We start from the raw sequence: 21199 nt of genomic DNA, 5'->3' as shown, positions 1-21199 counted from the left end.
GGACTTAACATCAGGGGAAAACCTTTACCTTTTACTGCCATATAATCCAGATGATCCAAACACACGATTTCCATTATCTGCTTTGATTATCTGGATTATATGAGTCTACACTGCCACATAATCTGGGATAAAGCCATAATCTGGGATCAGATCCTGAGATGTAGGGCAGTAGCAAAAGGCACATCTTCACTGTGGAATGAATGCAGTTTGGCACCGGGGCTCAATGCTACGAAACCATGGAAGTTGTAGCTTTACGACGTCTCGCACCTTCTCCGCCAAAGAGTGTGAACTACAACTCCCAGGCTTGGATAGCCTTTAGTTACTGCATTAAAGGGAAGCTGGGTTGCATTAATTCTACAGTGCAGATGCAGACACTCAAAAAGCTTTTTTAAAAATGACCTATGAACCAGTGCCAAGACTGGTGAGCTCTGTGGAATTCTACACAGTGGAACGGATGCCTTGGCTGTATGCTATGCAACCGTGTACCAACAATCATGCTTTTGCTAAAGTTTATCAAACCACAACCCCTATGGTTGCAAACTTTTGCATGACTATGTATGCATGTAGGATTACATACATACTTTTTTTTTTACAAATTTTTATTTTTTAAAACACAAAAAATACATACCGTAGACATACAAAACATTTACAATTCCCACCACCAACGTGAGGATTGTTTTCTTTTTACATATTCGTTTCTTTGTGAGACAATCGTTATATCTTTATCTTTATCCATTTCCATCCTATATACTATATAACATTTGTATCTTATTTCTTATGGCTTGATCTCCAGATTGATTCATGATATAGTTCTTTACCCTTGTCCATCTTTCTTCCATTTCTCTTGTTCTATTTTCATTAGTTTTTACAACATTTAGTTTCACATTCATAATTTCAAATTCAATTTGCTCCACCATATATTACATACATACATAGCATGGGCCCGGGCTGTGGCGCAGGCGGGAGAGCAAGCCAGCTGCAATTAACTGCAATGAATCACTCTGACCAGGAGGTCATGAGTTCGAGGCCCGCTTGGAGCCTATGTTTGTCTTGTCTTTGTTCTATGTTAAAAGGCATTGAATGTTTGCCTATATGTGTAATGTGAGTCCCTGAGTCCCCTTCGGGGTGAAAAGGGCGGAATATAAATGCTGTAAATAATAAATAAATAGCAGCTAAATCGGTATCAAACTGCATTAACTCTACAGTGTAGATGCGCCCCTGCCTTATTCTTTGGGTACAATTTGCTGCATGCATGGGCAACTTGGGCCCTCCAAGTGTTTTGCACTGCAATTCCCACAATTCCTAACAGCCTACCGGACCCAAGTTTGCCCATGCCTGATCTACTGGGAAGGGTGCGATTGTGCTCAACTTTCTGTTTGCTTTCAAGAGGGGAGAAAAGGGGTCCTGTCCCTTTAATTCCAAGCCCCTCCCTCCACCCTGTGCTGAAGCTTGACTCCTGGGCGCAACCTACTCAGCTGCTGTCAATCCCCGCAAGGCGATTGGCCGCGGCGCTGCTCTGACGCGCCTCTTCGGGGACTTTTCGGCCAATCGCGAGGCGGGAAGAGCCAAAGCAGGAACAGGTGGGCCTGATTGCAAAAGGAAAAGAGTGCAGAAGCAGGAAGGAGTGGGGCAGGTGAGTGCGGATTGTTTGTTTGTTACTATTGCGAGTTTAAACTACAGTAGAGTCTCACTTATCCAACATAAACGGGCTGGCAGAACGTTGGATAAGCGAATATGTTGGATAATAAGGAGAGATTAAGAAAAAACCTATTAAACAGCAAAATTGGTTATGATTTTACAAATTAAGCACCCAAACATCATGTTGTACAACAAATTTGACAGAAAAAGTAGTTCATTACACATTAATGTTATGTAGTAATTACTGTATTTATGAATTTAACACCAAAATATCACAATGGATTGAAAACATTGACTACAAAAATGCGTTGGATAATCCAGAACGTTGGATAAGTGAGACTCTACTGTATAAATCGTTCACATACAAGGCAAACAAATACATTCATGGAAACCAGATAGTTAAACACAATATAAAACACACCATTAAAATCCTATAGGAATCATTGATATGCTACATACAGTAGAGTCTCACTTATCCAAGCTAAACGGGCCGGCAGAATCTTGGATAAGCAAATATCTTGGATAATAAGGAGGGATTAAGGAAAAGCCTATAAAATTAGGTTATGATTTTACAAATTAAGCACCCAAACATCGTTATACAACAAATTTGACAGAAAAAAATAGTTCAATATGCAGTAATGTTTTGTTGTGATTACTGTATTTACTGTATTTACGAATTTAGCACCAAAATATCACGATATATTGAAAACATTGACTACAAAAATGGCTTGGATTATCCAGAGCTGAGGTCCTCAAACTTTTAAAGCAGAGGGCCGGTCCACAATCCTTCAGACTGTTGAGGGGCCGAATTATCATTTGAAAAAGAAAATACGAACAAATTCCTATGCATACTGCATATGTCTTATTTGTAGTGCAAAAACAACAATAGCAACAACAATGAAGGAAAAATACACTATTTAAAAATAAAAACAATTTTAACCAATACAAACCGATCAGGATTACAATGGGAAGTGTGGACCTGCTTCTGGACAACGAGATAGTCAAGTTAATTAGGATTGTTGTTGCTGTGTGTCTTCAAGTCATTTCAGATTTTGGGCGAGCCTAAGTCAAAAATTTATTTATTTATTATTTATTTATTTACATTTATATCCTGCCCTTCTCACCCCGAAGGGGACTCAGAGTGGCTTACAATTTATATGTACATACAATATATTATATTATTACCATAGAACAATATTAGCATTATATAGTACTATATTGAACTATACCACTATATTGTAATATTATTATTAATATTACATGTAATATATAATATATAATTAATATTATTATATGGTATTATTATTAGTATTATATTGTATTACATTACAATATTACCATCAATATTATATGTAAATACAATATTATATTATTAAAACTGATATAAAAATATTATATTATAAAACTGAGGGTGGGGGCCAGGTAAATGACCTTGAAGGGCCGCATCCGGCCCACGGGCCTTAGTTTGGGGACCCCTGATCCAGAGGCTTGAATAAGCGAGGCTTGGATAAGTGAGACTTTACTGTATATCAATGGTGAGAAAGTACTACATCCTGCATTACAGTAGAGTCTCACTTATCCAACACTCGCTTATCCAACATTCTGGATTATCCAACACATTTTTGTAGTCAATGTTTTCAATACATCATGATATTTTGATGCTAAATTTGTAAATACAGTAATTAATACTGCGTATTGAACTACATTTTCTGTCAAATTTGTTGTATAACATGATGTTTTGGTGCTTAATTTGTAAAATCATAACCGAATTTGATGTTTAATAGGCTTTTCCTTAATCCCTCCTTATTATCCAACATATTCACTTATCCAACATTCTGCCGGCCCGTTTATGTTGGATAAGTGAGACTCTACTGTAATTAAAAACCAGGTAAAACCAAGTCAATACAGCATTATTAAAACTTAAGCAGGGAACACCTTGGATATAAACAGCCACTATTAGTTAAAATATTATTGACACAGTATTGTTTTGTATAATAATACAATTATTATTTTGTATAATTAGTATTATATTGTATTACTATATTATGATCAATATTACATGTACATACAATATATTATATTGTTAGCATAGCACAATATTAGTATTATATACTACTATATTATAATTTCTGAGCCCCTGATGGCGCAGCGTGTTAAAGCGCAGAGCTACTGAACTTGCAGACCGAAAGATCGCAGGTTCTAATCTGGGGAGCAGAGTGAGCGCCCACTGTGAGCCCCAGCTTCAGCCAACCTAGCAGTTCGAAAACATGCAAATGTGAGTAGATCAATAGGTACCGCTCTGGCGGAAAGGTAATGGCGCTCCATGCAGTCACGCCTATGGCCACATGACCTTGGAGGTGTCTACGGACAATACCGGCTCTTCGGCTTAGAAATGGAGATGAGCACCAACCCCCAGAGTCGGACACGAACTCAGGGGAAAATCTTTATCTTTACCTATACTACTATGTTTTATTATATCACTATCTGCAATATTATTGGTAACATTACATGTAATATATAATATACAGTTATTGTATCATATTATTAGTAGTATTATATTGTATTACATAATAATGTTAAGTTAATATTATTAATTTTATTGTATTATTATTGTAATAATAATGTTATTAATGTTGTATTACATTATAATATTAAGTAAGTTAAGTAATATTATCAACATTATACTGTTTATATTACCATTTTATTATTACAATATTACTAATTTTATTCATTGTTATTTTCTATTTTTACTATTACTATTATTTTAATATTAGTTTTTCATGTAAAGGTTTTGGCCTGGCATTAAGTCCAGTCGGGTCCGACTCAAAGTGAGCTGCTTCAAAACACATTCTCAAGCAAGGCGTTTCGCTTTCCTGGAGCCTTGCAGTCTTGGAAAAGACGCCTATAAAATAATCACTCCTATAAATGAAACCTTTGATCACTTGGATCACAAACGCAAGCCTTAAAGGTATATTAGATTCCTGGTTTCATATTTACTCTCTCCCACTCAGATAAAGCTCTAGTGGTTGATTGTTCATTCCACCTTTTCCTCTTAACCAAGACTCGTTGCCATAATATCTTTTGGCAGCACACAGTAGTTGGATCTGTTTGCTCGTCTTTCAAGAGTGGGAAGACGTACCGAATTAGGCAACTGCTGCTTCCATGACAAGATTTGCACGGAAGGGGCTTATCATTATTTTTGAGGCTGAGAGCATGTGACTTGCTGTGGGGCCCCATAAGTTTTCATGGCTAGGTAGGAACCCGAACCCTAGTTTCCTAGAGCCATAGTCCCAACACTCAGATTCTTACATCATGTCAGCATGCTAACAACTAACAGGAAATGCTTTGTGGGCATTTGCATGATAAGAATAAAGAAAAAAGGATGCAAACTTCAGAAAAAAGGGTGCAAATTGAGTTTCAATAGCAATATAACAGTGTGGTCCAGGCCACAGGCCACATGCACCAATTCATTTTTGTTGGCCCTTGCCCTTCTTACTGGAAAAATATTTTAATTATGTAATTAAATATTAATTATGTACCGTATATACTCGAAGATAAGCCGAGTTTTTCTGCCCTTTTTATGAGCTGAAAAGGCCTCCCCCGGCTTATATTCGGGTCAAGGTCAAGCCAGCAGCGGAGCCTGGAGGCCACAGTATGTTTTCTTTTCCAAAACCTCCCTTCTTCGCTTCTCCTCCCAGGCTGGTTATCTTATTTTTTTGAGAGAGAGAGAGACAGAGAAGAAGCGAATGTTTTCAAAAGCGAAAGGAGCGTGTGAGAGAAACCCTTGCAAGCCAGATTGCATGGGCAGAAGGGGAAGAAAAAAAGATATTCTTGCAAATTTGCACGATTCATTACTATTACTATTACTACTATTATTGCAAGAACATTTGAGTCCAAAGGGAGGGAAGGAGGGAAAAGAGAGCAACAGAAGGTGTGTATTTCTTTTTATTCCTAAGGAAACAAAAATGAGGTAGGTTTTTTTGGGAGGGGGAGAGAAGCTTTAAAAAGCCTTTTCTGGCTACTTTTAGAGTTTGAAAAAGGGAGAAAGAAAAGAGGTGGGAAAGGGCAGGAGAAAAGAGGACAAAGGTATTTTTAGGGGAATATTGCAGGAGGAAAATGCACATAGAGAGGATTTGCAAAGGTTTCAGGGGGAAATACACATGTGAAATTAGTATATATAATGATAGATCTATATCTAGCACTGCATTGTTTATGTAGGCATTATATGTTTGCCTGTTACTATGTTGGAAGCTGGCCTGAGTCCCCAGGGGAGATAGATAGGGCTCGGGCTGTGGCGCAGGCTGGAGAGCAGCTGCAATCAATCACTGCAATGAATCACTCTGACCAGGAGGTCATGAGTTCGAGGCCCGGCTCGGAGCCTATGTTTGTTTGTCTTTGTTCTATGTTAAAAGGCATTGAATGTTTGCCTATATGTGTAATGTGATCCGCCCTGAGTCCCCTTCGGGGTGAGGACGGACGGAATATAAATGCTGTAAATAAATAAATATAAATAAATAGGGCAGGGTACAAATGAAGCTGTTGTTGTTTATTATTATTATTATAAAGTTATTGTTGCTTTTCCACTTACAGTTTACTATTTTTCTTTGAAATACAGTAAATATTCAAGACATTTAACCCACTGATGCCTCAATTAATTAATTTTATTGGTATCTAATTTTATTTTTGAAATTTACCAGTAGCTGCTGCATTTTCCACCCTTGGCTTATACTCGAGTCAATAAGTTTTCCCAGTTTATTCTGGTAAAATCAGGTGCCTCGGCTTATATTCGGGTCGGCTTATACTCGAGTATATACGGTAATCTGTTTTCTTTCTGAAATGTCTCTGGCCCTGACATTCCTATACTAAAGTTTAATTGGCCCTCGGGTAACTAAAGGTTGGACCACACTGCAATATAAGATAGCAGGACCAACAAAATCTGTATTGGTTAAGTAACGGATAATCCAGCCTCTCATTTAGGCGATGTCTATGCCGACTTTCTCGAGGTGAGCTCAAGACGGCTCACATCATCTTAAAATATACATCATAACATAAAACCAAAGCTAAAAACAAATGATAAAAGTTCAAAGAATGCTTCACAGCATCATCCATATTATAAACAATACAGTTAAAATCCGTTTACAGTTCCCTGTACGACCACAAAATGCTTAACTAAAGGCTATTTCAAACAGGAAATAGCCCTTTTCAGAATGACATCAGGGTTGGAACTGATCTGACCTCTTTCTGCAGTGTATTCCATAGCTTCGGACCCCCCCCCCCCTCCCCCGAAGATGTGTCATCTCTAGTAGATTTTGAATGCAAGTTGACCCTGGATTGTGTAGAAATGAGGGTCTCCTTGCTGTGTCTTAAAAGGTCTGCCCAGTCTGTAGCATTGGACAATGTGTCTCAAGTAACCGGGACTGATGCCAAGCTGCTGAGTGGAAGTTTTCTTCTACGGTCCCAAATCCTAAGTGTCACTGATTTTACATTTCACAAACAGGTTTTTAAAATGCCACACTTTGTGTTTTGTCCTGCAGGGCCTGCTGCAAACCATGAGGTTCAACCAAGGGCTGGTCACGTCGTTCCAAGCTCCGACAACGGTCCGTAAATTCTCCAGCAGCCAGGTTTACCTGTTCAGAAGCGAACGGTCGGAGTCGGATGAGTCCTCGGAGGAAGAGCTTGACGTGATGGAATTGCGAGCGAGAGGGAAGGAGCTTCAGCAAAGGAATGCTTCCCGCGAGAAAGTTGGGGACATCGTCTTACTGGAACGAGAAGTCCGAGAAGACGACAGTCTCAACAAGTTGGCCCTGCAGTATGGATGCAAGGTGAGAAGCGACCAGGTTTAAGGACGCCATTCGTCCGTGCCCACCATGATGCAAATCATGGAATGAATTTCTAGTTGAGGATGTTGTAAATCTAAGCAGGGCACGCAAATTTAGATCGGAAATCGGACATACTGCTTCCGAGGGTGGGTGCTTTCCATGCCATCATCTCTGTCCTTTGTGTTGGTCAAGTGTCACTTGGCTTAATGGGAACAACTGCATGACGTTGGAGATAGCAGGGTCAAAACTGGTATAACTTAAACAGATTAAGACTGTTCAGGGCATGATTTGCCATGCTGGATCAGAACAAAATCTGGATAGCTTGATTTGCTCTATTCAAAAGAAAAAAGCAGATGTGTTCTTTGTGCTGTCGAAGGCTTTCATGGCCAGAATCACTGGGTTGCTGTGAGTTTTCCGGGCTGTATGGCCATGTTCTAGAAGCATTCTCTCCTGACGTTTCACCCACATTTATGGCAGGCAGAGGTTGTGAGGAATATTGGAAACTAAGCATGGGATGTTTATAGATCTGTGGAAGGGCCAGGGTGGGAGAAAGAACTCTTGTCTGTTGGAGGTAACTGTGTATGTTGTCATTAATCACCTTGATTAGCATTTAATGGCCTTCCAGCTTCAAGCTTAGCTGATTCCTGCCTGGGGGAATGCTTTGTTGGGAGGTGTTAAATGGCCCTGATGTTTCATGTCTGGAATTCCCCCATTTTCTGAGTGATGTTCTTTATTTACTGTCCTGATTTTAGAGTATTTTTTAATACTGGTAGCCAGATTTTGTTCATTTTCATGGTTTCCTCCTTTCTATTGAAATTGTCCACATACTTGTGCATTTCAATGGCTTCTCTGTGTAGTCTGACGTGGTGGTGTTCTCAAATAATCTGCTGTGTTCAAGTTGGTTCATCAAATGCTCTGCTATGGCTGATGTCTCTGGTTGAATTAGTCTGCTGTGCCTTTCATGTTCCTTGATTCGTGTCTGAGCAATGCTGCTGCGTTTGGTGGTCCCTCTGTAGACTTGCCCACAGCTGCATGATGTACGGTAGATCCTTGCAGAGGTGAGAGGATCCCTCTTGTCCTTTGCTGAACTTAGAAGATTTGTTCCTATTTACTAACAAATGAACTTTGTTGTTTGGTGGCATTTTGAATGAGAGCCCACTGGGAGCTCTGGTTGCCAATGGCCTTGTTAAGGTTTTACAAACTCGGGAACGTGGCACTTTTCATTGATTCAATCCATCTGTAATCTGGTCCTCCTCGTGCCATATTGCCTTCCGCTTTACTTGTCCAACGAATCACGTTTCCTCATGAATTTCCCAGAATTTCTTGGATCACAAGGAAGGAATGTCTTGCTCTCCCTCTCTAGTTGTCTTCTTTTATTTATTTATTTTTACATTTATATTATTGTAATAGTTCTATTTGCACCTGTGCACAAGTCCCTGAACGTTTGTTCCTCAGGACTCTGAGTTATTTGTCCCCTTTTCTTGTTTGTCTGTAACCATTTGAAGAATGTCGGCAGTCATCTAATGAGGTTTTTTATCTTTCTGGTTACGGAAACCATCTTTACATTCATCCCCACCCATGGCCCAAATTTTAGTCCAAAGGCTTCCTGGATTCCTATCAGTTGATATTAGTAGTGCAAATCTGTTAATTCTACTGTTCTTCAGGTTCCATTTTGACATTATGATATACTTAAATAAATAACTTTATTTTTAATCCATCCTCTTTCCCCAGAGGAATGCAAGGCAGCTTCCATAAACAAAAATGGCAAACATTAAATGCCATTTACAGTAATAAAAAGCAAATATTTAAACATACCAATTAAAACAAGTTAAACAGCTTTGGCTAAAACATATAAATTCGTCAGTCCGGCCAATTTATAGTCTTTCTTTTGCTTTTCTCTAGTTATTAGTACTGTAATAGCATTTGTGCAGAATGTTTCTCAAGCTTCTGCTTCAAATTATGTAGTCTGCTTTCTATATTGCCATCCACTGATGTCCACATTTATAGTAGTCTCTTCAGCTGCCTCAAGAATGTTTGGAAAGAAGAAACTGTCGAGCTGGTGTTGTGTAACTCAGCAACCCTAGCCATCACAGGCAATGTGGATGAGAATGCTAGGACTTGCAAACGTGGCAATGCCCGCTCTGCTTTTTCATATCAACTTGCAGCCAGAAAGACTTACTTGTGTATATGATGTGAACTTGTGTACTTACTCGTAGAAGTGGTGTTTCCCTCTGAATTCTCAGGTCGCAGATATCAAACGGGTCAATAACTTTATCTGGGAACAAGACTTGTATGCTCTGAAATCCATCAAAATTCCAGTCAAGGTCAACAGTGTATTGACGGAAACGAGTGAGGAGTTGCCACACAACGCCTCTGTATCACTGGCTGAACTGCTGGAAGGTGATGACGGTGACAACCGAGAACCAATCAGTCAGTATTTCAGAGGGATTGACGAGAACATCGAACAAGCGGCACAAGTGACGGTCTCACCAAGCTCAGACTATTGCATTGAAACGCCAGACTGGTCCCCTCAGCGGCAGAAAGAAACCACTAGCGGAGCAGATTGTGGCATCCAGTGGTGGAACGCGGTCTTCGTTATGCTCCTTGTAGGAATTGTTTTGCCCGTGTTTTATATTGTCTATTTTAAAACCCAGAAGCTGGAAGTGGCCGGCGATGCTTCCAATGTAACTGCCAACAACTCATTGCATGGGTTTACTGTGGGAGCACCGGTCCATCTCGGGCATATCTCCAAAGTAGGCGCTTTAATCCCAGCCGGCGGATGAGGGTGAGAGACAAAAGTGGGTAAGACACTCTGTGCTTTCAACGTAACATTCTGGATGAGACTGTAAGTTACGGGTGTTGAACTTGTAAAGGGGACTAAGGGGAAACAAGGGCAGAAATGAGGCACTGATGGCAGCCGGTCAGTTATGGATTCGCCCTAAAGGAAGAGGGTGGTGGGATTTTGACATCAGAAAAGGGTGCACTGACATACCTCCACTTGTTTGTCTGTAAAAGTGCATTTCGGCAAGCATCATCAGCAACCTCAGTTAGAAGAAATAAGGTCAGTTTATGGAAACAAGGAAGGAGAGCTCATTTAGACTCCCAATAAACTTGCCACTGCTTTCCCATATAGTTAGATTTTCACTGCCTTTTTCAAGACAAGTTTCTCTGATGAAACAAATACCCACGTTTCTCCGCAAATTTAATCCCCTAGTTTAAAACTGGGCCAACTTTGGCCCTTCCTCCCACAATTCCTAACAGCGCTGTTAGGAATTCTAGGAGTTGAAGTCCAAAACACCTGAAGTTGGCCCAGGTTTAAACTAAGGAATTAAACAATTTCATGTCTTGATTTGAAGGAATTGAGTTCTTTTTGTTGATACATTTCCCTTGGATGCTTTCAATATGGGTCACCGCTATTGCTTCTCTCAAATTCCAGCCATGCCGTCCTTCATCATAGGCCTTAACTCAAGGGTAGGCAACTAAAAAAGATAAGGACATTATCCTTGGGATATTTTGATGTATTTTGAAAATTCTACTGCATTTTGCTTTGATCCCTGGAAGGGATCTGGGGAGGCTCTAGATATATGGAAATGGTCTCTAGAGATCATTATGAGGTATTTTGGCTTTTATGTTGAACTGAGTCTTGGCCTAACAGGATTTTCTTCATTTAATTTCATGATAAGTATCAACTTCTGGAAGACAGTGAGGAGGGAAAACACACATATTTGTATGGCTCTCTCAAAGCCTTAATCCACAACCATGGAAAGTAGTAAAAGTTGGCTGCCATGGGAAAAACTGCTTAAACTGTTTCAGCTCCCTTTAGATCAGTGGTTCTCAACCTGGGTTCCCCAGATGTTTTGGGCCTTCAACTCCCAGAAATTCTAACAGCTGGTTAACTGGCTGGGATTGCTGGGAGTTGCAGGCCAAAAACATCTGGGGACCCCAGGGTGAGAACCACTTTGCCAGAATCCCAAGTATTAATTTCCATTACATCTCATCTATACGTTAATATGTGTCACCTAACTCACACCGTTAATAATGAATTTGGATGAGATCACCAAATAGGTAAAGAAGAAAGGAATATTTTGAATATCCAAGGAAGAAAACAGAGCAATAGTCCTATTTATTGAGGGGGAGAAATAAGAGAAATTGCTGTTTTTAGGAATGGAAAAAAGAGTGGGAATAGAAAGCATTTTAAAAAAATGTATGGAGATATTGTCTTGTTTGGCTGAGCCCTCATCTATACTTGAGCTAAGTAACAGGTATGATTCATTGAACACTTCCTTGTTTTTGCCTTGTAATGTGCTTTTCAAGAGCTTAGTAATGGCGGGTAATTTTAACAATCAAATTCCATGTCACTATTGGCTGCTGAAGCCACTTTTCTATGAGTCACAACATTCATTTAAATAATTTCTACTCCTTACGTTTGTTAAGTTTGCAACCCTAGCCATGTGGGGGAATACCAAGTAAACTCCCTAAAATGTAATGGTACATGAATAAAAAAAAAAAGTCCATGGTTTGAGCTTTTTCTGTAGCTCCTTGATTTTCTCATGACTGATCTATGTGCAGCAAATCTCCTTTGAGCAAAATGTGCAAAGAACCCCTGCTTTTTTCAATGTTCGCAACTTAGCCGGTGGGAAATGATTTCTCTTGTTCTGTCATGCCATTTTCGACCTGTCAAAAATGTGTACAGCATATAAGTGTTCTCTTTGTATTGCTAAACATGGGTTTTTCCAGGGGAAAGAAATGTAATAATAACGACAAAACCAACGGATTGTGGGCACAGATGGAATCAGGAGAGAGGGTTTCATTGTGGAAATCAAGGAAACGTCATCTGAAATACGAGAGAGTCTGAAATACACAGTAAAAGCCAGTATTTTTACTTTAGTGAATGCAAGATACAAATATTTTACAACAACCTCTAGCATTTTTCTTAACCATTTGATAAAAAGTTCACTAGAATATTTATTGTATATTGAAGAAAAAACACCACATTCAGGGAAAAGAGATTAACTTATTTTTTTTCCTTTAAAGATTCGTCTCAAAGATGGCAACAAAGTCCAGCTTGTGCCGCCAGGCGGCTTTAACCGCAAACAGCTTCGTCTGTGAACTGTTGACTACAAACATTTACCAAGTACATATAATTTTTTTGTTTTAAAAAAAGCTTTTCTTTTTTAAATATAGCAAAGCAGTGTTTTCTTGCACAGCAAAGTGAGGAAAAATGTCTAATATATTTTTTAAAGTCTTTCACATTCTAAATTTCAAACTTCTTCCCATGGTTGATCCGGCAGGAGTCATTTATGTTCCTTATTTACTATGTATTTCTTGTGCGCACGTTTACCCTCGCCAAAGCATTAGTGTCCTTTAAAGTCAAAACATTTCCCACATGCCGCCATGAACGACAGCATGCCAGAAGTCAGTGTTGTCTAACATTTGACTCTGTTCTACTCACTTGGGTTTGTGCAAGATGTCGGTCTGCAGCACTCTTGATCTAAATGCCATTGATTCTATTCAAACTCCACTGATTCTTTGTTTTCAGAACTGCCCTTTAACCGCAAAAAAAAAAAATCATCCTGATCCGAATGACACACGTTACAGCAGCCATGCACAACAACTCCGTTTCCCGTGACCATGGCAGTCCTGTACAACGTGTGGCCCGCCAAGTCTATCAAAAGTGGGAGGAGAAAGAGGGGCAGGCAAACTGGTGGTCACGTGAGGAGTTGCAGTCAATCACAATTGAGGGAGAGGAGGAGGACCGGCCCATGGAGGTTTAGCCTATTTTTGATATTAGCCCCTTACTATTGCCGAGTTGTGCAGGCCTGCCCCATGCAAGTGAGAAGCTGCCATGCCTGACTGAGAGCTTGGCAGGAGGCCTCTTTCAAGCAACGAAGCGCCAATCCAAGGTGCCACATGCTTCCTTGCACTTTGGAGCTGGCCTTTCGGGAGAGCCAAAGATCTTGTTTCCCCCCGACCCCTTTCTGAGCATAACACAAGCTCTCCCTTCCCATCTCAAAAGTGGTTCAACCACACATATTGCCCAAAGTGCGAGCCCGGAGCTGTTTCATGCATGACTCCTTGCATTCTTGCCTCCTACCATTACCACTAGCCACTTCCGTGCGAAATTAAATCATTTGGTACACACATATATAGCACAATGGCAACGCAGGGACATTGGCACCCTGGCAGGCCAAACCCAAGGACATTAGCACAAGCAATGCCGCTAGGAAATGTTGCCACTAACCTTACCTATCAGTGTAAGCTATCCAAAAATGCCTAGAGTTACATTTTTAGTGTTGGGGTTGTTATTTTTCAAAGTATTTGTATTTTCAGGATGACACATTCTCCTCTGGGGAGACAGGGCCAGGTCCTAGGATGAGGAGATGGGACACAAGTTAACAGTCTGATTCTGAAAGTTCCTTTTGTTAAACCAAAAAAAAACATTTGGTTGGCTAGATTCAAGTACAAAGCCAAACCTTTTTAAAATTCCCATATTATTATTTTTTTTAAAAAGAAAAAATGTATTGTGATGTAACTCCTTACAAACCTGCATAGGAATAAAAGACTATTGAGATACAGTCAGCAAAGCCATCTCATTAAGGCACACAAGAAATCAGACAGTAAATGTGAAATGTAGAACTCCCATTCAAATGTACAGCAAAGTTCATGTAGGTGCATAAATAGGGATTGGCAAAATATCCTTTGGAAGCAACAGAAGGATCGATGAAGTGGTGTTCAGTTTCCAAGCACAGGGCAAAAAGAGGGATTGGGATAGTGAATAAGCTGGCAGAATAGGGGCATACTGTCTTGTATAAGAAGCTGTACCTCCTGTCTACGAGTTCCTTGAAATGCTGAGGAATTATGATGGGGGGGGGGGGGGAGAGATAAAAAGAAAATAGCTCCACTAGAAAGCTTACAGTCTTCTATGACTGCATTTACAGTTTTGTACATGGAGCGAGGGAGGTAAAAAGAGGTGAAAGAGCCTTTACAGGAAAAGAGTTCACCCTTCATTTTAATACCACTTTCTCACTAGGCCATGCCTGGTGTGGTTTTAAATTAAAGAGCATTTAGATTGTCTTAAAGCTTATTTGCCAGTAATAATGGAGAACTAAAAAAACAAAACAAAAAACAAAAATGTGCACCTGGCTACATCACAATTATCTGGGCGAAATACTGAGTTGCTACTCCCTTCTAAGGAAATTGTAACCCCTTTGGCTTTTTTATCATGTGAGAAGCGACTTGAGAACATACTGCAAGTCGCTTCTGGTGTGAGATAGTTGGCCATCTACAAAGATGTTGCCCAGGGGATGCGCGGATGTGTTACCATCCTGCTGGGAAGCTTCTCCCATGTCCCCACAAGCTAGAGCTGACAAGACGGGAGCTCATCCCATCTTGTGGATTTAAGCCAGCAGCCTTCAGATCAGCAACCCAACCTTCAGGTCAGCAGTTCAGCTGGCACAAGAGTTTACCCCATTGCGCCACCATGGCTCCTAGCCCTTTGCTAGTATTCATTCTCCCCCCCCTTCTCTCTCTCTCTCTCTATATATATATATATGTATGTATCATGGTATCTAATAAAACCTGCCTTCAGATATTCCTTTAGCATCTGCCCCTATTACAAACAGTAAGCAAACATGAGACTGGAAGCATCTTTAGACGAAACCAGAGCTAAAAGTGACTCCAAAGCAACATGTGCCACTATCTGAAGCTCTTCCTGATGTTTTGGGGGAATTAAATATTAGGACATGTTTTGCCTTAAACCGAAAGACCACTTCAACCCCCTTCCTTCCTCTGACAACGTTTCCCATTACTTCAGCAATTATGAGGGACAAAAGCATCCCTCTCCCCAGGCCGAAAGAGAGAACTTCATACGATGCCTCAGAAACAGTTTGTAACACCTTTTTTCCTATTTATGCAGAATGAATCAATGCTGGATTTATGTAGAGCGAATTGCAAAGGGGGCTATCGCTTTGCTATCTATATACATATATTTATATATGTATCTATACAGATATATGTATATATATATATATTATATATATAATGTATAATGAATTTTTACGGCACCAAAAAAAGAAGAGAGATTAAAGAGTACAATTTGTAACAACACACATTCACCACCAGTGAGGGGGGACAACCCCTTTTTTTTATAAACACCCTCTGAAAAAAATCTGGATAATATTAATTAAAATCCAAAAGGAAATACAGTCTATTGAACAAAATAGTAAATATTAAACAGTGAATACTCTACTTAATAAGGACCTCGCCTTTTTCTTTTCTTCAAGTCGGCGTCAATCCACAAAAATATACTTTTTAATCTGGTGAACGTACAATACATACGTACTTACACCAAAAGGTGATAATATATTTAAGATGCTATATACACAACGTTTGGCTCAAATTTTAATTTACATATAGAATAATAATAAGTATTCATGGCTTATTTTTCCCCAAGGTTCTGCCTGCAAGATTTTGTTTTTCCTTCCTCCCCTGAACCAAAAGCAACAGACAGTCCAAAAAAAAACAAGTCAGACCTATTCTCTACCAAAAAAAAGCTACACCGTACAGCTTTGGCTTGTATAAATAATTCATAGCAGAATGTGTTCAAAAGTACTGTATATAATTTTCCATATAGTCTTCAAAGAAGGGTATTTTTTCTTTAATAAAAAATATACACGAGCTAAAACTGTTTTTCTATCTTTTAAAAAAGGTCAGAGGAACGTAAGAAAGAGCTTTTAAAACATATCCCAATTATAACTTAATATATTAAAATTTTTCTTTGCGGATTCTCTTCTAGGCTAATATCTTCTGAATATTTCATGCACTTTATGTCTCTGTCTCACACACACTTGGTTACAAAAATCGTATCTGACCCTCTATTTTTTGCACGTGCAAAAACAGGTGTGTGATTTTTTAAAATAATGCCAGCCCTTCTCCATGCACTCTTTGCAAGAGAGACCCATGCTAGACTGGGTAGTAATAGAGGTCATTCTATGTACAGTATTGCTTTCTCTTTTCTACTGCTCTGCTGCTACAAAGCGTAATGATAACTACAGGATACCACACAGTTGTTGGAAAACACACATAGAGAACAACGACTACAGGCAAGCCCTCAAGCTTCTGCCGTTTCATTTGGTAGGTTACATAAGGGGCACATGTTCTTTTGCGAAACATTATTCGAGGAACATCGGCCAGATAGATTAAGTGCCAGACTAGACCATTGCCTATAAGGGTTCTTCTGTTCTATCTCTTAAAACCACAGGGCATCTGTAGCTGCTATACAAGGAGTCGGTATTAAGTGCCTGCTGATTTTTGCTTTTCGTGTCTCTGCTACACACACTCACACATATATATGTATACAAAGATATATATGCATGTATGTATATATACATATAAATATTTATTTCATGTCCTTATTTATAAATTTAGATATGTCAGGACTGTCCACTGGTAGAACTCAAAACGTAGAAACCAAAGGAGGAGCGATTAGGTCACCCAAGTGTCCATCCGCATCCGCTTCACGGTGGGGCTTTCCCTGTCCTCCGAGTTGGGGGGCCTTCCCAGCGCAACGGGCGAATGGAAGTCGCCCCGAGGGTCCTCTCGGTCGCTGCCATCGTATGAACTGCTGGAACTGCTGAGGCTGTCGACAGGAGAGCGTCCCATGTCCTGCCGTGATGGCTGCTGGGGCTGCTGCTGCTGCTGCTGCTGCGGGGCCTGTTGCTGCTGCTGCTGGAACGCCGACGGAGTCACTCTTTCTCGAGGAGGGGAAATCGGTTCAGACTTGATGTTAATATTTTGGTTGGTGTTAATGGATAAACTGGAACCCTGAGATAGTTGGCCTCCAGCCCTGGTAAGATTTAAAGCCAGATTGAAGGAAAGAAGAGAAGGAAAATGTTATATTTAACAAGTGAGACTGTTAAAAAACACCACCTTTTAAGGAAGGACACTATAATTTAATATCACGGGAATGGAAAAGCCACATTCCCTGATCAGTAGTAAGCCATGGCAAGGCTGTTGTGCTTTCCTTTCAATTCTAGGTTGTTTCAAAATGTTTTTCCCCTGCAAGCAAACTACGGGTTGTTAGCCTGATGTAAACTACAACTAGAATCCATAGTTTGCTTACAAAGAACAGGTTGATTGCACAGGTTGTGTTCTGTGCAAATGGAACACACTGACCTAACAATGGGGGTTGATTCTGCATCTGCAGCTGCCATGTCCACAGTATTGTGGTTATGATTTGAGGAGACACATAGAAAGTATCATATAAAAGACCTTAGAGTGTAAATGAATTGGTGGCTGTTTTCACCTTTATTGTGCAACCCATTCATTCAGCCACCAGAAGCAAGTCCAAAAAGGGGTATCGGGCAATGTCATTTCTTCAAGCCTGCATTTTGGCACTGATATAAATGGAAAAAATGGAACCCTGTTTCCAAATATAGATGGAATAAACATCCATGGGTTTCCAAAGTGCTGTTTTTTGCTGCTCCTTTAAAGCAGCAGGAGTGGCTTAAGCGGTCATGTTTGCGATCCACAGCAGAATGGCACCGAGAAACCAAGCAGAGTGTGCTGCACTGCCTTGGCAATGCCGAGTTTAAATTCATGCCAGTTTCATTTATTTGTTTATTCAAATTGGGGGAAGATCACAATATTATTATTTGCATGCAGGAAAGGACAATAAAGGGATAAGTAAGAGCACAGGGATTTCCTTATAAAATTATTTCCATCTCCAAGTCATAAATCATCACCTTCACAGAGGAAGGCATGCACAAGTTTCCAAACTACTGAAAACTAAAAGGTGAAAAACATTGTTCCTAGCCAATGAAGGCTACACCTGAACACTATTTGTGTGTTTGTGTGTGGGTTGTACTCACACGAGGGAAGTGAGGGCTGCCTGTCCTAGGTGATGCTGTTGCCAGGCAGATACTTGTCCCAATGAAAGCATTCCTGGGGAGTTGAATCCCTGGAGGGTTGACAGGTCTGCACTAGTCAAGGAGTAATCTGAAAGGCGGAGCAAGGAAAACAATTACTTTTCATCAGAAAGCCTAGGCTTTTCATTTTCTCCAACTCAATACCAGGCAGAATCATTCTGAATTCACAAACACTCACTCAGATGTCTTGTGATGTATTTTCTAGCTTTGATCATACTTGAAGGACTGCAATCTCACATAACTACCTCAAGATCCAATATTGTTACATCTCAGACTCTAGATTCAACAAGTTTAGAATCTTCTTGACATCGCCCTAAGGAAGAGAACAGCAACCTTGGAGTTTCTTACCAGTGTTGTAGGCAGTAGGCATAGCAGAATACACCAGTCCCTGCGGGGGCAAGCTTGGAGTTGTCACAGACACAACCGGTGTTGCAAGAGGTTGTGTAGACTGAGAACTGGTTAGCCGTTGTGTGCTCTGTAAACAGTTGACAAGACAACAGATTGTAAATAAAGTTTAAAAGAGCAACAACCACTACACATCAAACACATGCTGAACTAGGTGCATAATCTGAGAAACCTTCCCTTGTCTCTGTACATTTTGTACTACATTTACTATGAGCAGCCAAGTGAAGAAAATCTATGAGCTCCATGGTGCTAGATTCAGACAAGATAGATAGGCAACGATTGCCCTTGGAGCAGTCACACTCACTGCCATCCAACCGTTCTTCATGGGGCGGTTGGCAGCACAAAAGCCCTTAAGTGCTTTACTTCGGGTCTTGTGTGCAATATGATTACTGTAATTGCATCAAAACAAACAAGTGAAACCTTTTCAAGTTGTCCTCTTTGCTAACAGCATGCATTGGACATAAGAGTCACTTAAAGAAACACATTTCTACAAATGACCTAAGACTAATGCAGGTCAGCAGATCACAGCTTGTCGTGTTTTTTTTTTTTTTTTACCAAGCTGCAGCTGCAGATACTGCTGGAAAACCCCAACTGTCTAAATAGTTTGAAAACTTTTAGCTTTGGAACCAGCTCAGTCCAGTAGCAAGGAAGGCCCGGGGCATAAGAATTCAAGAGACACCGGGGTCATCTGCATAACCTTGTCAAAGAGAAGAGGAAAACATTACCTCTACCACCAAAACCTATGGCAAAGATTGTTGTCCCCAACCCTCTGCTATACTTTCCTATTCTACATTTCTTATTATTCCTTTCACTTGTAGGGGGGGAATGACTACAATCAAGAAACACTGTGGAGGGATTATAACTCCAGCTCCTGTACAGATGCACTATAAGCACAGCACACTTAAATCTTTGCCTAGAGCCACACTACGGATTGAGCCAGTCCTAACTAGCTTCAGCTCCAATGATAAGCTCATGACCTAGTTTGAAGGAGGCCTTTCAATTATGTTTTAGGCAGCTGCATGATTCCCCATAAGTCACACCACCAGAGGGCAATCGCCTCCCACAGCCAAACACCACAAACCAGCCTTTGTCTATGAAAACCTTGAAGGCCGCTTCACATTATACTTCACATATTAAAAGATTTACCATGCATACCTTTCATTCATAACATGTGATGTTGATACATGCATTTCACTGCGTGTACACACTACAAATGGTGCCTTTGCATGTTTTAAGCCAAATAAAAACATCATTACCAACACACTCATGCTTACATCTCGCTGTGTGTCTGTGGCATCCATATATTCTGTATCCACTGTACAAACACACCAAACCTAATGTTTGTGTAGCCATTAGAAGGACTGCCTTTTCTGCTTCAACCCCATAACAGGCAAAAGTATTATATATTTTCAACAGCACTTCCCCACTTGATGCATTCCAGTTGTGTAATTATGTGAAGCATAAGCAGTTAACGGACACCACCATCGTGCCAGCAACGTTTCAAATTAATACAGGAATGTATTTCATATTTATGTAACTTTTTAATCCAACAGGTCAGAGAAGAGACTCAAAGCTGTCCATCTTTGACATGGGACCCATTCTGTTTGTTGGGGAATGTGTGAGAGAGCAATGGTTCTTTCAAGGAAAAATCTGAACAACCACCAATCTTAACAGTCACACCACACTCACACCAGGTCCATCCTCAAAACAATGGCTCAAAAGAGTACAGAAAGGCAACTTCATTAGCAAATTTCTTCCAACTGCCTCTTGTTGCTTTTGCATTTTCCTTGGGAAAAGACCTTTTTCCCCTTGGGAAGCTGAACACAGGTGCCATTTATATTTCTTTGCTCATCACTAGCACTTCATATAGAAGCAGCAAGCAAGCGCTCATTTACAACCAGCATTTACAGCTTGTGCATTACATTTTCACTTTAACGCACAACACTGTAGCCAAGAGGAGGCATTCACCAAAATAAATACAAACACAGCAAGACCATGCTTTCATGCAAAGAGCCCCATATCAGCAACTGGTCTGGATTTAAATTACTAAATCCCCACATTTTTCATGATGTTCTTTTTAAAATGACTGCACGAGTTGTGCCGATTGAAAATGTTATAATTTGGGTAATGCCACAAATAAAAAAGGAGCCTTACATTTAAAAGAATTCAAATTGTGAACTTTTTTGCTTTTCTTTGTTGGGTTGTTTTTAAATGCTAACACATTTTCCAAGGAAAGGGGGAAATCGGCTTGCAGTTGTATGTTACTTGGAGTAAACAGGGAAGCCCCTTGTGATTTGCTTCTCTTGTAGAGCATGAAATTAACTTCATCTCTAGAAGGGTGACCTCACCAGGAATGATGTAATCTCAAAGAAGGAAAGCAGCAGCAGCACAGGATCTGTGTGACAATTTGCG

At 40.1% G+C, this 21199-nt stretch overlaps 2 protein-coding genes across 12 annotated transcripts in view; one reads left to right on the top strand and one right to left on the bottom strand.

The window, feature by feature from the left end:
- The first annotated feature begins 1530 nt into the window (after positions 1-1530).
- Positions 1531-11979, top strand: lysmd4 (LysM domain containing 4). Its single transcript, XM_008119335.3, has 3 exons — positions 1531-1633; positions 7173-7460; positions 9701-11979. The coding sequence occupies exons 2-3, from the start codon at positions 7188-7190 to the stop codon at positions 10238-10240; spliced, it is 813 nt and encodes a 270-aa protein (XP_008117542.1). The 5' UTR covers positions 1531-1633; positions 7173-7187; the 3' UTR covers positions 10241-11979.
- Positions 11980-12314: 335 nt separating this feature from the next.
- mef2a (myocyte enhancer factor 2A) overlaps positions 12315-21199 on the bottom strand; it is a 67525-nt gene continuing 58640 nt past the window's right edge. For all 11 annotated transcript variants that reach the window (XM_016996912.2, XM_016996914.2, XM_016996915.2 and 8 more), the window contains 3 exons: positions 18731-18857; positions 18326-18452; positions 12315-17301 (listed from right to left, as the gene is read on the bottom strand). In XM_016996912.2, the coding sequence (XP_016852401.2) occupies positions 16941-17301; positions 18326-18452; positions 18731-18857 (615 nt within the window). In that variant the 3' untranslated portion in view covers positions 12315-16940. The remainder of the gene's footprint in view (positions 17302-18325; positions 18453-18730; positions 18858-21199) is intronic.

This window comes from Anolis carolinensis, unplaced genomic scaffold, assembly GCF_035594765.1.
Source record: "Anolis carolinensis isolate JA03-04 unplaced genomic scaffold, rAnoCar3.1.pri scaffold_11, whole genome shotgun sequence".
In the NCBI taxonomy this organism is placed as follows: domain Eukaryota; kingdom Metazoa; phylum Chordata; class Lepidosauria; order Squamata; family Dactyloidae; genus Anolis; species Anolis carolinensis.
Note: the sequence above shows the minus strand (reverse complement) of the source record. Positions and strands in the feature narration are given on the sequence as shown.